This window comes from Trichomycterus rosablanca, chromosome 12 (assembly GCF_030014385.1).
Source record: "Trichomycterus rosablanca isolate fTriRos1 chromosome 12, fTriRos1.hap1, whole genome shotgun sequence".
Taxonomy (NCBI): domain Eukaryota; kingdom Metazoa; phylum Chordata; class Actinopteri; order Siluriformes; family Trichomycteridae; genus Trichomycterus; species Trichomycterus rosablanca.
In genome coordinates, this window is record NC_085999.1 from 21,635,167 (window position 1) to 21,649,679 (window position 14,513).

The 14,513-nt window shown below is 33.1% G+C and overlaps 1 protein-coding gene across 1 annotated transcript; it reads left to right on the forward strand.

Moving 5' to 3' along the window:
- Positions 1–475: 475 nt before the first annotated feature.
- On the forward strand, positions 476–8,376 carry slc10a2 (solute carrier family 10 member 2). Its single transcript, XM_063006627.1, has 6 exons — positions 476–855; positions 5,233–5,351; positions 5,576–5,664; positions 5,799–5,974; positions 6,127–6,284; positions 8,116–8,376. The coding sequence occupies exons 1-6, from the start codon at positions 476–478 to the stop codon at positions 8,292–8,294; spliced, it is 1,101 nt and encodes a 366-aa protein (XP_062862697.1). The 3' UTR covers positions 8,295–8,376.
- The last annotated feature ends 6,137 nt before the right edge of the window (positions 8,377–14,513 follow it).

A 14,513-nucleotide genomic window follows, 5' to 3' on the forward strand; every position in this document is an offset into this window, starting at 1 on the left:
ATGATGATTGGTGATGATGCTGATCCTATTGTGTATGGCTTTAAAAAGCCCAATAAATGTATTTAATAGTGTTGTAAAAAGTACAAGGTAGTGCAATTACATTTATTGCACCTAAAGTTGAAACAACTTTTTTTGCTTTTATAAGTGTAGTTCATTTATATGGGGATTTGGACACTGACCCCATAAAAGCACTTGGCACAAGTTAATTTTTTATGGCATTGCCCATTTTATTTGTGCTGACCTGGTATAAAAAGGCTGCTAAGCATGTACATTCTTTCTGAGCATCTCTTGTCATAGGCAGCAGTAAAGAAAGAAGGTAAAGGAAGCTTAATCTGAAATCATCAGGATCTTTTGTGTAATTCATTCTTCTTTTCCATAACCCAATACATTTGGAATCTACTTTTTATCAAAGCCTTGATAAATTTTGACTTGCTTGCTGTTTCTTTCTATTTTGACACCACCCAAGACTGGATTCATGGCTACACCATTTCCAACCTGTCATATCAATGCGACAGTGTGCTCAGGCACATCATGCCTGGTTCCGGAGAGTGACTTTAACATCATCCTAAGCACTGTCCTGAGCACTGTACTCACTGTCATGCTGGCCATGGTCATGTTTTCCATGGGATGTACTGTGGATGTGCACAGGCTTTGGGCACACATCCGTCGTCCATGGGGCATCTTTATTGGCTTTCTGTGCCAGTTTGGTATCATGCCCTTTACAGCATTCATCTTCTCACTAGCCTTTCAGGTGCAGCCCATTCAGGCTGTGGTTATTTTAATCATGGGATGTTGCCCTGGCGGGACTAACTCTAATGTCATCACATACTGGCTGGATGGAGACATGGATCTTAGGTGAGAAAACTGTGGTAAATTCATAAAGACAGTTAGAATCAACTTAACAGCAAAATTTGCTCTGGATGTAGGATTTGATCAGTTGTGTTCAAACATTTTTACTGTGTACTGCTTCTATTATTTTATTATATGAAGCATACTTTTTATGTAAAGCTAACCCAGTTCAGTATGGATTTTATGTAAAAAGTTATTTTGATTAAAATGAATCAAAACAGTGATCAAAATGCATTTAATGGAAACAATGTAGTAAATCTATGATATATTTAAGACTATTTGTTTGATGCATAAGTATACTAGAACTACTTTTTTGTAAGACTGGATAATTCTTTCAAAACTGCTAGTGGCGCAGCGGTTCGGTTTGAAACTCGCCTCTGCTACCTGTTGGTTGGGCGCCATCTAGCGGGCACAATTGGCAGTGCCTGCACCAGACAAAATTGGCCACGGAGTCTGCGGGGACTTCAAACGCTGTGCAAGGACTCTGGTTATGCCAAGTTCACACTACACGACTTTCCAAGTCGTCAGGTCGCTGTACAGTTCACACTATATGACTGAATCTTTTGCACTCGGGAGTCTTTCAGTCAGTGTATATTTCACACTACACGACTGATCGGCGTTAGGGGTTTCACACTACACGATCCATCACCAACTGGAATCGCAGACGAGCTTCTCTGGTCTCCCTTTTTTTTCTTTTTTTTTTATAAAACACGTGAGAAGTGACGAGAAGTTTAATGATACCACGTCCAAAAATGCACGTAAACAAATAGCGAGAGATCAAAGTTTGTGCGCTGACGTGATGAAATCAAGGAAGAAAAATAAATGAATCTGAGTGGATTTGGCAACATGAACAGTATATGGCTTGTTCTGTAGTAAGTTGGAGGTTAATTAATAATTTTGCAATGCAGCGTGGGTGTTATGTTTTGTAGAGGACGATCAAGTCAGAAATACTGTAAAACGTGTGTGTGCCGGTGTATTCTGATATAAACTATATTAATTAAGCCCCTGTACCACTCGTCTCTTGCGTTTCCCCTCACGCTGTATCCTGCATTCTCATTGTCTGTTCGACATGTCACTCATTCCCAGTCGCACATCTAAGATATCTGACGTGCTAGAAAACTCAATCCAGTCGCCGAGCGGTCGGCGAGCCGGTCGGATGGAGTTGTTGGATAGTTCACACTTAGCGACTGAGAGCCGAGTTTTGATCGCCGAGCGAACGCTGAGTTGCTCCCGACCCGGAAAATCAAGCGCCGACCAGTCGCCGAGCGAAAATCAGGGCAAAAATCGTGTAGTGTGAACTAGGTATTTTCAAACCTTATGTGCGACAGGACAGGAAAGCACAGGACTGCGCATGGAAGGGGCGTGGAGCAGGCAAATAAACCTTCAGACGCCATCAGGAAGACCAATTGGCTACGCCCAGACTGGTAGAGAGAACAGAGTGGCGACACTCCCATAGGGAACCGTTGTGAAGGGGCAACCCAGAGAGCCCCATTCATTTCCACTACTTAGCAAGCATTTTCAGCTGTATGTTACTTTGTTTTAAAAAAATAATGAATTTGATGTCATTAATATACTTAATACTGTTATTGTTTAGCATTTGCTCAGCACTAAATGTTACATGTTTATTTGTTATATGTAAACATGTTATATGTTTAATTAATAGGTATAACCGAATTTAGCTTAGTCAGTTAATGACACTAGAGTCTTTTCACCTAAAATTAATTGATTAATTAAGAGTCTTGTTACAGAAATGATCATAAAACATTAGAGCCATAATAAATCATGCTACTTTTACTTTCATACTTAAGTACATTTGAAGGTAAATACTTTAGTACTTTTACTCAAGTGGAGGTAAAGAGTATTTTTACTTTTGCTACTACTTTTACTGGAGTAATATTTTTACCTTGGATATCTCTACTTTAACTCAACTACATGGTTTGTGTACCTTGTCCACCACTTACATTAGACAAAATGAACTTGTGCATATTCATAATGTATTCATTAATATATTACATGTAGGAATCAATTATTAACCACTCATGAAATAAGACATGAATGAATGCTTTTTCATGTACCTGCACTATAATGTTAAAGGTACTGTAGTGTGTTTATGAATCTGTTCATTCAGTGCAGGTAAACCTTATGAATCCAGCCACATGGCTTAGTGTTTAGCCAAAATTATTATTATTATGAATCCTCAGGAAAGTGAAGGGAGATTAGTTTATGTAAAAAAAAAAAAGCATAAAAAAACTTTAATCTCTGTACTGTACAGGTCCTTCTCAAAAAATTAGCATATTGTGATAAAGTTCATTATTTTCCATAATGTAATGATAAAAATTAAACTTTCATATATTTTAGATTCATTGCACACCAACTGAAATATTTCAGGTCTTTTATTGTTTTAATACTGATGATTTTGGCATACAGCTCATGAAAACCCAAAATTCCTATCTCAAAAAATTAGCATATCATGAAAAGGTTCTCTAAACGAGCTATTAACCTAATCATCTGAATCAACGAATTAACTCTAAACACCTGCAAAAGATTCCTGAGGCTTTTAAAAACTCCCAGCCTGGTTCATTACTCAAAACTGCAATCATGGGTAAGACTGCCGACCTGACTGCTGTCCAGAAGGCCATCATTGACACCCTCAAGCAAGAGGGTAAGACACAGAAAGAAATTTCTGAACGAATAGGCTGTTCCCAGAGTGCTGTATCAAGGCACCTCAGTGGGAAGTCTGTGGGAAGGAAAAAGTGTGGCAGAAAACACTGCACAACGAGAAGAGGTGACCGGACCCTGAGGAAGATTGTGGAGAAGGGCCGATTCCAGACCTTGGGGGACCTGCGGAAGCAGTGGACTGAGTCTGGAGTAGAAACATCCAGAGCCACCGTGCACAGGCGTGTGCAGGAAATGGGCTACAGGTGCCGCATTCCCCAGGTCAAGCCACTTTTGAACCAGAAACAGCGGCAGAAGCGCCTGACGTGGGCTACAGAGAAGCAGCACTGGACTGTTGCTCAGTGGTCCAAAGTACTGTTTTCGGATGAAAGCAAATTTTGCATGTCATTCGGAAATCAAGGTGCCAGAGTCTGGAGGAAGACTGGGGAGAAGGAAATGCCAAAATGCCTGAAGTCCAGTGTCAAGTACCCACAGTCAGTGATGGTCTGGGGTGCCATGTCAGCTGCTGGTGTTGGTCCACTGTGTTTTATCAAGGGCAGGGTCAATGCAGCTAGCTATCAGGAGATTTTGGAGCACTTCATGCTTCCATCTGCTGAAAAGCTTTATGGAGATGAAGATTTCATTTTTCAGCACGACCTGGCACCTGCTCACAGTGCCAAAACCACTGGTGAATGGTTTACTGACCATGGTATTACTGTGCTCAATTGGCCTGCCAACTCTCCTGACCTGAACCCCATAGAGAATCTGTGGGATATTGTGAAGAGAAAGTTGAGAGACACAAGACCCAACACTCTGGATGAGCTTAAGGCCGCTATCGAAGCATCCTGGGCCTCCATAACACCTCAGCAGTGCCACAGGCTGATTGCCTCCATGCCACGCCGCATTGAAGCAGTCATTTCTGCAAAAGGATTCCCGACCAAGTATTGAGTGCATAACTGAACATAATTATTTGAAGGTTGACTTTTTTTGTATTAAAAACACTTTTCTTTTATTGGTCGGATGAAATATGCTAATTTTTTGAGATAGGAATTTTGGGTTTTCATGAGCTGTATGCCAAAATCATCAATATTAAAACAATAAAAGACCTGAAATATTTCAGTTGGTGTGCAATGAATCTAAAATATATGAAAGTTTAATTTTTATCATTACATTATGGAAAATAATGAACTTTATCACAATATGCTAATTTTTTGAGAAGGACCTGTATATTGTCTCTACTACTTAATGATATGGCATTATGTAATGTATGCTAATATAATGTACTGTGTGTTAACAAGTCATTATAAACATCAATCTTTCACTTTAAATACCAAATTGACATTAAAGCAGATGCAGTAAATGTAAAGGCATTTGAAAATACCCAGACATTGTACAAATGTTTATTATTTGCCGTTTAATATTTCATTCACTGCTGCCGGTCCCATATGAGAACATGACAGCGCGGGGTTTGTTTGGAACTATTGGTAGGTTACATGAACCACGTGACCGCGTAGCGGCGAGATCAAGGAGTGTCGCAACTCTATCTACGGCTCTGGCTACGCCAAATTGGGAGAAAGTGCATAAATAAATAGAAAAATAAAAAAACATCTTTGATCATCACATGAGAAAAGTATTTAGTTTTTACTTTATTTAAGAAAGCTTATATGACCAAATTAAATGCATTTTTATTTTTTTATTTTTTTACACATTTTTGTCTTTCATCTGCAGCATTAGCATGACAACATGTTCATCTATCCTGGCACTAGGGATGATGCCTCTTTGCCTGTTTATTTATGCTTCAGTCTGGATCTCAGCTGATACAATTCAGATTCCATTTGATAGCATAGGTAAGAAATTATGTGTAATTTTACAGAAATCAAACTGTATGCATAATAATAGGGCCTAGAATATGCTTAGAACTATTTTAAGTAATGGGGCTTGTCTATAATTATCCCCAATTTATCTACTTATAGTGTTGTGGAGTATTTGCCCCTTTTTCAATGTATTCTATTATCATATATTTGTGACACTTTAATGTTTCATCTTAATCTTTTAAAATATTTTTGTTTAGGTATTACACTGGTATGTCTGCTTGTTCCTGTCACTTTGGGAATCTTTGTCAAACATCGGTGGCCCAAAATAGCAAAGAAGATTCTCAAGGTAAATTTTGAGGTTTACATTTTTATGGTTTATTTTAATTAGCACTTTGCATTTTTTAACAATTATTTACTTAGTTATTTTCTTTTTTTTAGTTTATTAATAGAGACTCCAACGTGTGTTTTTTTTTCCAATAGTTTGGCTCAATTGTGGGCATCCTTCTCATTATTATAATTGCTGTGGTTGGTGGTGTGCTGTACCAGTCTTCATGGACAATTGCTCCTGCTCTGTGGATAATTGGTGCAATCTACCCACTAGTGGGCTTTGGCCTGGGATTTCTTCTGGCTCGATTTGTAGGACAACCCTGGCACAGGTATCACAGAGAATTCTAGTGCTTCTTTTCTGTATTGGACTCAAAGTTAAAATATGGTCGTACCACAAATGTAAATGTTCGAATGTTTGATTTTGCTCTGCACATTTTAAGGAAAATATGGGGTACAATAAGGTGCTTTGTACTGGTTCCAGGTGCCGCACCATTGCACTGGAAACAGGTTTTCAAAACTCACAGCTGTGTAGCACCATTGTTCAGCTGTCCTTCTCCCCCGAAGAGCTGGAGATCATGTTCTCCTTTCCCTTAATCTACAGCATTTTCCAACTTGTTGTGGCTTTCCTGTCAGTTGGAGGTAGGTCAGCAATATTAATTAATGTAAATAATTAAAGCAATGTATTAACAAATGTTTAAACTTTTTTCTACCTGAAGCAGCATTAAAGAAGCAAAAAACAGGCTTACAATTAAAATAAATTAAACTAAGGGACTATTTGCATTGCATGGGTATGGAATACACTTATATTCAGTTTTCTGATTCCAGATATTAAGTGAAAGCTGGATTGGATTTTACAGTTTGGGTTATTTGGGTCAGGTTTACACGGACAAAGTAGTATTTGTTCGACATCAGGAATCTGGTGCTAATGTGTTAGAATAACAGGCAATACCTAACAATGTTATTTAATGTATTTGTCAAACACAACTAGAATTGTCAAACACAAACTTTAATTCATATTTATGACAGTGCTCTCTTGTATTTAAAATATTTAATGTGTAAAAAAGTGACCACAAAGCACTATCCACACTGGCACATACAGCATGAGAAAAAAGAGATGTTTACCTATGATCAATAGGTGAGAAACCAAATGTTAATTAATGATGACACGTTAATGTAGAGAAAATGGCTACAATGCATTGTTTTTCATTTTTTTCAATATACAATTTTCTTATGTCAGCAAATTAATTAATCTGTAAATTAATGTGTTGATTTCTTTCCCTGCTTGATAATGCCACATCATTTGTCCAGTTAGAGCCGGGGTGTCCAAACTTTTCTTATTGAGGGCCAGATGGAGTAAAACACCTGCAAACACGGGCCAATTTGTTTTGTAATAAAACAATACATATAATAGACCTATTTCATTATTTTATTATCTTTAACAGTGTTATATAAACTAAAATTTTGCCTTTTTTACTTAACAGTTCATAATCCTAATGGGAAGACAAGTATGCTTTCTCTTTTAAATTAAAGTACACACTTCCCTCTGAACTTAGTGAAAAAATATTTATTGTCCCAGTGCACCTGAAATCTTCTGCATTCGCTGTCTAGTTTTAGTTTCTTTGGAGCCACCATATTTATCCTAAAACTCAGAAACATTAATGTAGGGGTAGTGTTAATGTTTTGAGTTGAGGGAAAGAAGATGGAGAGCGTTTTAGATTTGTTTTATGTGATTGCGACAGTTTAATTTTACTTCTTAAATACCTCACGAACCATTTCAAAAATGGTTCAAAAATATTCTTTTTTGTTCACAATGTGCAAGTCAGTAATAACTAGTTTTTAACACAAAACTCTAGTGTGGACTACTCCACCTGGCCTTTGGCGTGTCACTGTCGCTTCAAGCTTTGTTTGAACATGAGCAGTGCACATAGCCATTACTCCTGTCCTTACATGCACAGCCACAGTATCTATTTCCCTTTGGATCCCAACCAGCACATAATTTGTGCAGTATAGTTAAGAAGGCAGCTTTTGTGAGAAAATAACTAAGCAAAGCCTTAACACTAGACTTAGATGGGAAGTGTTGTCTGGAGAAAAAATACTTCCAGATTTTTACTGCTTATGTAGTAAAATTTCCTGGGAGTGATTAAATAGGGACTTGTTTGTAGATAAGCAGTTAATTCAGCAGACACTTTATTTCAAATGAACATATAAGTTGGTGGATTGGCTAATTAACCTACCTTGCTTCCTGCATTCACCTAATGTTCCTTGAATATTTTTGGGCCCACTAAGACTCTGACAAGGTTAGTTACTAATATTGAATAATTAACTGCAATAATCACAGTGTAAGCCTTTATTTGCAGTTCTATTACTATGGTGCACTACCTTTGTTTATCTTTTTTAACTTTTTAAACCACCTTACAAATGTAACTGTAACTGCTTTCTCTGTAACATAAGTAATAATTATCTTTTTTAGGCTACCAATTGTATAAGAGGCGTTTTAAAACAAACTCAGCTGAGGAGGACATTGAGAGAGTTGTGGAAGCTGATGTCATCTCTTGTAAAGACAAGCAAGAGCTTGTCTTGGAAAATGATGGCTTTGACTGTGATGAGAATGGCAATACTGAAGGCAAGGGGAAAATCACTCATCTGTGACATGGCATCAAAGTGTAATAAATAAATAGTCTAATATTAATATACACTGATCAGTCATAACATTAAAACCACCTTGTTTCTACACTCAGTTTTATCAGCTTCACTTACCATATAGAAGCACTTTGTAGTTCTACAATTACTGACTGTAGTCCATCTGTTTCTCTGCATACCCAAACACAGCAGCGCTGCTGGAGTTTTTAATTACCATGTCCATTCACTGTCCACTCTATTAGACACTCCTACCTAGTTGGTCCACCTTGTAGATGTAAAGTGTAGATGATCGCTCATCTATTGCTGTTGTTTGAGTTGGTCATCAGTGGTCACATGACGCTGCCCACATGGCGCTGTTGGCTGGATATTTTAGGTTGGTGGACTATTCTCAGTCCAGCAGTGACAGTGAGGTGTTTAAAAACTCCATCAGTATTTCTGTGTCTTATCCACTCATACCAGCACAACACACACTAACACACCACCACCATGTCAGTGTCACTGCTGTGCTGAGAATGACCCACCACCCAAATAATACCTACTCTGTAGTGTTCCTGGGAGAGTCCTGACCATTGAAGCATGAAAGGGGGCTAATAAAGCATGCAGAAAAACAGATGGACTACAGTAAGTAATTGTAGAACTATACATGTGCTATAAACATGACATTTGTGTAATTTAGGTAAAGTTGTGTCTTCATGACAAATTATTATTGTTCAATCACTTTTCTTTCTGTTCGGTGTCATGACCAGAGAAACAAAATGCAACAATGTCTAGACCAATGGTTCTAAACCTTTTTATTCAGTGGGCCACAAGTGTAGCAAAAAGCAAATTTCACAGGCCAAAAACAGTTATTAATGTATTATACTAAATGGCCTGTATAAAAAAAACTTTTGTTAACAGTTTTAAGTCTGCCACTTTAAGTAATGCCACTTTAAGTATTTACTTTTAAGTGAGGACTGTCATATAATCTGGATCATATTAAAATCATTTGGCATGCAAACATGCAAGCAAAACATATATATTTTTAAAAAACCTTTAAATGTAAATACTTTTTGTCCATATGCTGTTGTGTACCTACATAACATTAGCTAACTATAACAGACTAGATCCACTACCTAACATGCTAGCTAGCTTATTTTTAATAAGTTATCTTGCCTTAGACTTGTTGACATGGCGCTAATGTTTCTCTTGTAGTGCGCCACCTAAAACTATAGTAAACTATAATTTTCTTATAAATACTATAAACTATATCTAAAACTATTAATAAATGTAGTACCAAGTTGGATTTAGTGCCCATAAATGCAGAGTTGCAAATGTAAAGTGTGATAGATTTATCAGGTTTCTGGTTTCTCAGTGTATCTACAACCCCAAATCAGAAAATGTTGGGACAGCATGGAAAATGCAAATAATAAAAAAAAAAAACACAGTTTCTTACTTTTTTCTGACTTTTATTTCAGTGCAGACAGTATGAACCCGATATATTTCATGTTTTGTCTGGTCAACTTAATTTAATTTATTAATAAACATCCATTCCTGCATTTCAGGCCTGCAACATATTCCAAAAAAAGTTGGGACAGTAAAGCATTTACCACTTTGTAATGCTGCCATTCCTTTTCACCATACTTAAAAGACATTTTGGCACTGAGGATACCAAGCGTTTTAGTGTTTCATGTTTAATTTTGTCCCATTCCTCCTGCAAACACGTCTTCAGATGTGCAACTGTACGAGGTCATCCTTGCTGCATTTTTCGTTTCAAAATTCTGAAGCCTGTGGTTTTGCATTGTCTTGTTGAAAAATGCATGGATATCCCTGGAAAAGATGACGTCTTTGAAGGCAGCATATGTTGCTGTAAGATCTCGATGTACTTTTCTGCATTAATGCATTAATGTAAATTACCTTTGCCAAGGGCACCTTTGCCAAGGGCACTGACACAGCCCCTTACCATGAAAGACCCTGCCTTTGCTGATAACCGTCTGGATCAGGGGTGGGCAATTAAATTTTCCAAGGGGCGACATAAGAAACTGGGACTGTTGTGGAGGGCCGGACCAATAAGGTGAACTTAATTCTGCTCAATATTAATTTGATCTCTTTATAAAAAGCAGTAAATTGTACAGTTCTGATAATCTGTTACTGTTTAGATGTTACAATCATCAGAAGTAGGCAGAGTAAAAACATCAACATTATTTCACTATTTAATCAACTAATTTTTCAAAAACAAATGTGAACAATATGTGCAGGTTTTTAAACTTTACACTATTTTGTTTGGAGTTTAATTACCTCATTTGCTGGTTTTCAGTCCTTTGTTATTGTTGGATATTATTTTTAAAATCACAAAGCTGGTCTTGACTGCTTCAGTTCTGGATGTGTTAAACTTTATAAATCACTCAGCTCTTTTCGCCGACACATTACGGTGAAGCCCGATATACTACTGCGGTAAAGTTAGTTTTATATTCGACATTCGTTTAACATTCGCCATTCCGATCTATATAAATGGTTCAAAAAACACCTAACACCTATTTATTTTACGATTTCTTGCACAGATTTAAGTATACTACATACTACAAAAAATTATTTTATAGTAATTTTGAGGTTAAATGTATTTATTTAAAGAAATATTAAAATGAAACCGCTGATTAAGCGCCAAGTTCAGCTAAAGCGTTAGGGAGCGTCATCAAACTAACAGAGAAACGTTGGAAACATTTACTCTGCACTTATTACAGAGAAATAAATCCATTAAAGTCTTGTAATGTATTAATGGATTCATGTCAATCTATTTTTTATGAACACAAAATAATGTATCTCACAACCTACAAACCTTGTTTTATAGATGATACCTTTATTTTTATTTTGTTTTCATTTATAATTAAGATCAATAAATCCATGATATTTTGATATTGGAGACAAATAAATCTATTAAACTCTGATATCATTTAATATAAAAAACCCAAACTAATGTTAATATACACATACTAATGTCCCTCACATCCTACAAAAGTTGTTTTTTAAATTATACTTTTTTTTTTTTTTTTTATTTTTTTTTATTTATACTTAAGATCAATGAATACGTAATGTGTGTATAAGAGATAAATCTATTGAACTCTTACATGATTTAATATAATAAACCCAAACTATTTTTAATATACACATATCAATGTCCCTCACATCCTACAAACCTTCTTTTTTAAATAATACTTTTATTTTTAATTTATTTTAATTTATAGTTTATATCAATGCATACGTAATAAGTGTGTATAACAGATAAATCTATTAAACTCTTACATGATTTAATATAATAAACCCAAACTATTTTTAACATACACATATTAATGTCCCTCACATCCTACAAAAGTTGTTTTATAGATACTACTTTTATTTTTAATTTATTTTAATTTACACTTAGGTTCAATGAATCCATAATACTTTTATATTGGAACTAAAGAAATCTATTAAACTCTGAAATCATTTAATATACTAAACCCAAACTATTTTTATTATACACATACTAATGTCCCTCACATCCTACAAAAGTTGTTTTATAGATACTACTTTTATTTTTAATTTATTTTAATTTATAGTTTATATCAATGCATACGTAATAAGTGTGTATAACAGATAAATCTATTAAACTCTTACATGATTTAATATAATAAACCCAAACTATTTTTAACATACACATATTAATGTCCCTCACATCCTACAAAAGTTGTTTTATAGATACTACTTTTATTTTTAATTTATTTTAATTTATACTTAGGATCAATGAATCCATAATACTTTTATATTGGAACTAAAGAAATCTATTAAACTCTTACATGATTTAATATAATAAACCCAAACTATTTTTAATATACACATATTAATGTCCCTCACAACCTACAAAAGTTGTTTTTTAAATAATACTTTTATTTGTAGTTTATTTTAATTTATAGTTAAGATCAATGAATACGTAATAAGTGTGTATAAGAGATAAATCTATTAAACTCTTACCTGATTTAATATAATAAACCCAAACTATTTTTAACATACACATATTAATGTCCCTCACATCGTACAAACCTTCTTTTTTAAATAATAATTTCATTTTTAGTTTATTTTAATTTATACTTAAGATCAATGAATACGTAATACTTTTATATTGGAACTAAATAAATCTATTAAACTCTTACATGATTTAATATAATAAACCCAAACTATTTTTAATATACACATACTAATGTCCCTCACAACCTACAAACATTGTTTTTTAAATAATACTTTTATTTTTATTTTATTTTTATTTATAGTTAGGATCAATGAATCTATAATACTTTTATATTGGAACTAAAGAAATCTATTAAACTCTGATATCATTTAATATAATAAAACCAAACTATTTTTAAAATACACATATTAAGTTCCCTCACATCCTACAAAAGTTGTTTTAAAAATACTGCTTTTTTTTTATTTATAGTTAAAATTTTTATATACATAATACTTTTATATTGGAATTTAAAAAATCTATTAAACTCTGATATGATTTTATATAATAAACCCAAACTATTTTTTGTAAACACATATTAGTGTCCCTTACATTCTACAAAAGTTGTTTTATAGATACTGCTTTTATTTTTATTTTATTTTAATTTATAATGAAGATCAATAAACCTATAACACTTTTATATTGAAACTAAATAAATCTATTAAACTATGATATGATTTAATATAATAATGTCAAACTATTTTTAGTAAACACATATCAATGTCCCTCACATCCTACAAATGTTGTTTTAAAAATACTTCTTTTTTTTTTTCATTTATAGTTAAAATGTTTATATACATAATACTTTTATATTGGAATTAAATAAATCTATTAAACTCTGATATAATTTTATATAATAAACCCAAACTATTTTTAATATACACATATTAATGTCCCCCACATCCTACAAACCTTGTTTTGTAGATACTGCTTTTATTTTTATTTTTTTTTAATTTATAGTTAAGATCAATGGATCCATAATATGTGTATATCAGAGATAAATCTATTAAACTCTAAAATGATTTAATATAATAAAGTCAAGCTTTTTTTGATAAACACATATTAATGTCCCTCACATTCTAAAAACATTGGTTTATAGATACTGCTTTTATTTTTTTATTATTTTAATTTATACTTTAGACCACTGAATCCTCAACACTTTTACATTGGACACAAATAAATCTATTAAACTCTAATATAATTTAATATAATGAAGTCAAACTATTTTTAATATAAACATATTAATGTTCCTCACAACCTACAAACCTTGTTTTATAATTACTGCTTTTATTTTTATTTTATTTTAATTTATAGTTAAAATCAGTACATTCATAATACCTTTATATTGGAACTAAATACATTTATTAAACTCTGATAAGATTTAATATAATAAAACCAAACTATTTTTATATACACATATTAGTGTCCCTCACATCCTACAAACATTGTTTTATAGATACTGCTTTATTTTTTTTTATTTTAATTTATAGTTAAGATCATTAAATCCAAAATAAGTGTGTACAAGAGATAAATCTATTAAGTTCTGATATAATTAAATATAATTAACCCACACTATTTTTTATATACACATATTGATGTCCATAACATCCAACAGTTGTTTTGTAGATACTTCTTTTATTTAGATTTTATTTTATTTTATGGTTCAAATCCATAATAAAAAAACCATAATAAGTGTGTATCATAGATAAATCTATTAAACTCAGATTTGATTTAATATAATAAAATAAAACTATTTTTTTAAAACACATATTAATGTCCCTTATATCCTACAAACCTTGTTTTGTAATTACTGCTTTTATTTTTAATTTATTTTAAATTAAAGTTAATATCTGTAAATACATAATAATTGTATATCAGAGATAAATCTATTAAACTCTAAAATAATCTACTATAATAAAGTAAAACTATTTTTTATATACACATATTAATGTCCTTCACATCCTACAAACATTGTTCATAAGATTTATTTATTTCCAGTATAAAAGTATTATGGATATTTTGATCATGATTATAAATTAAAATAAAATAACAATAAAAACAGTATCTATAAAACAAGGTTTGTAGGATGTGAGAGACATTAATATGTAATTAATAAAAATAGTTTGACTTTATTATTTTAAATTATATCAGAGTTTAATAAATTTAACTCTTATACACACTGATTATGGATTTATTATTATGGATTTTAACTA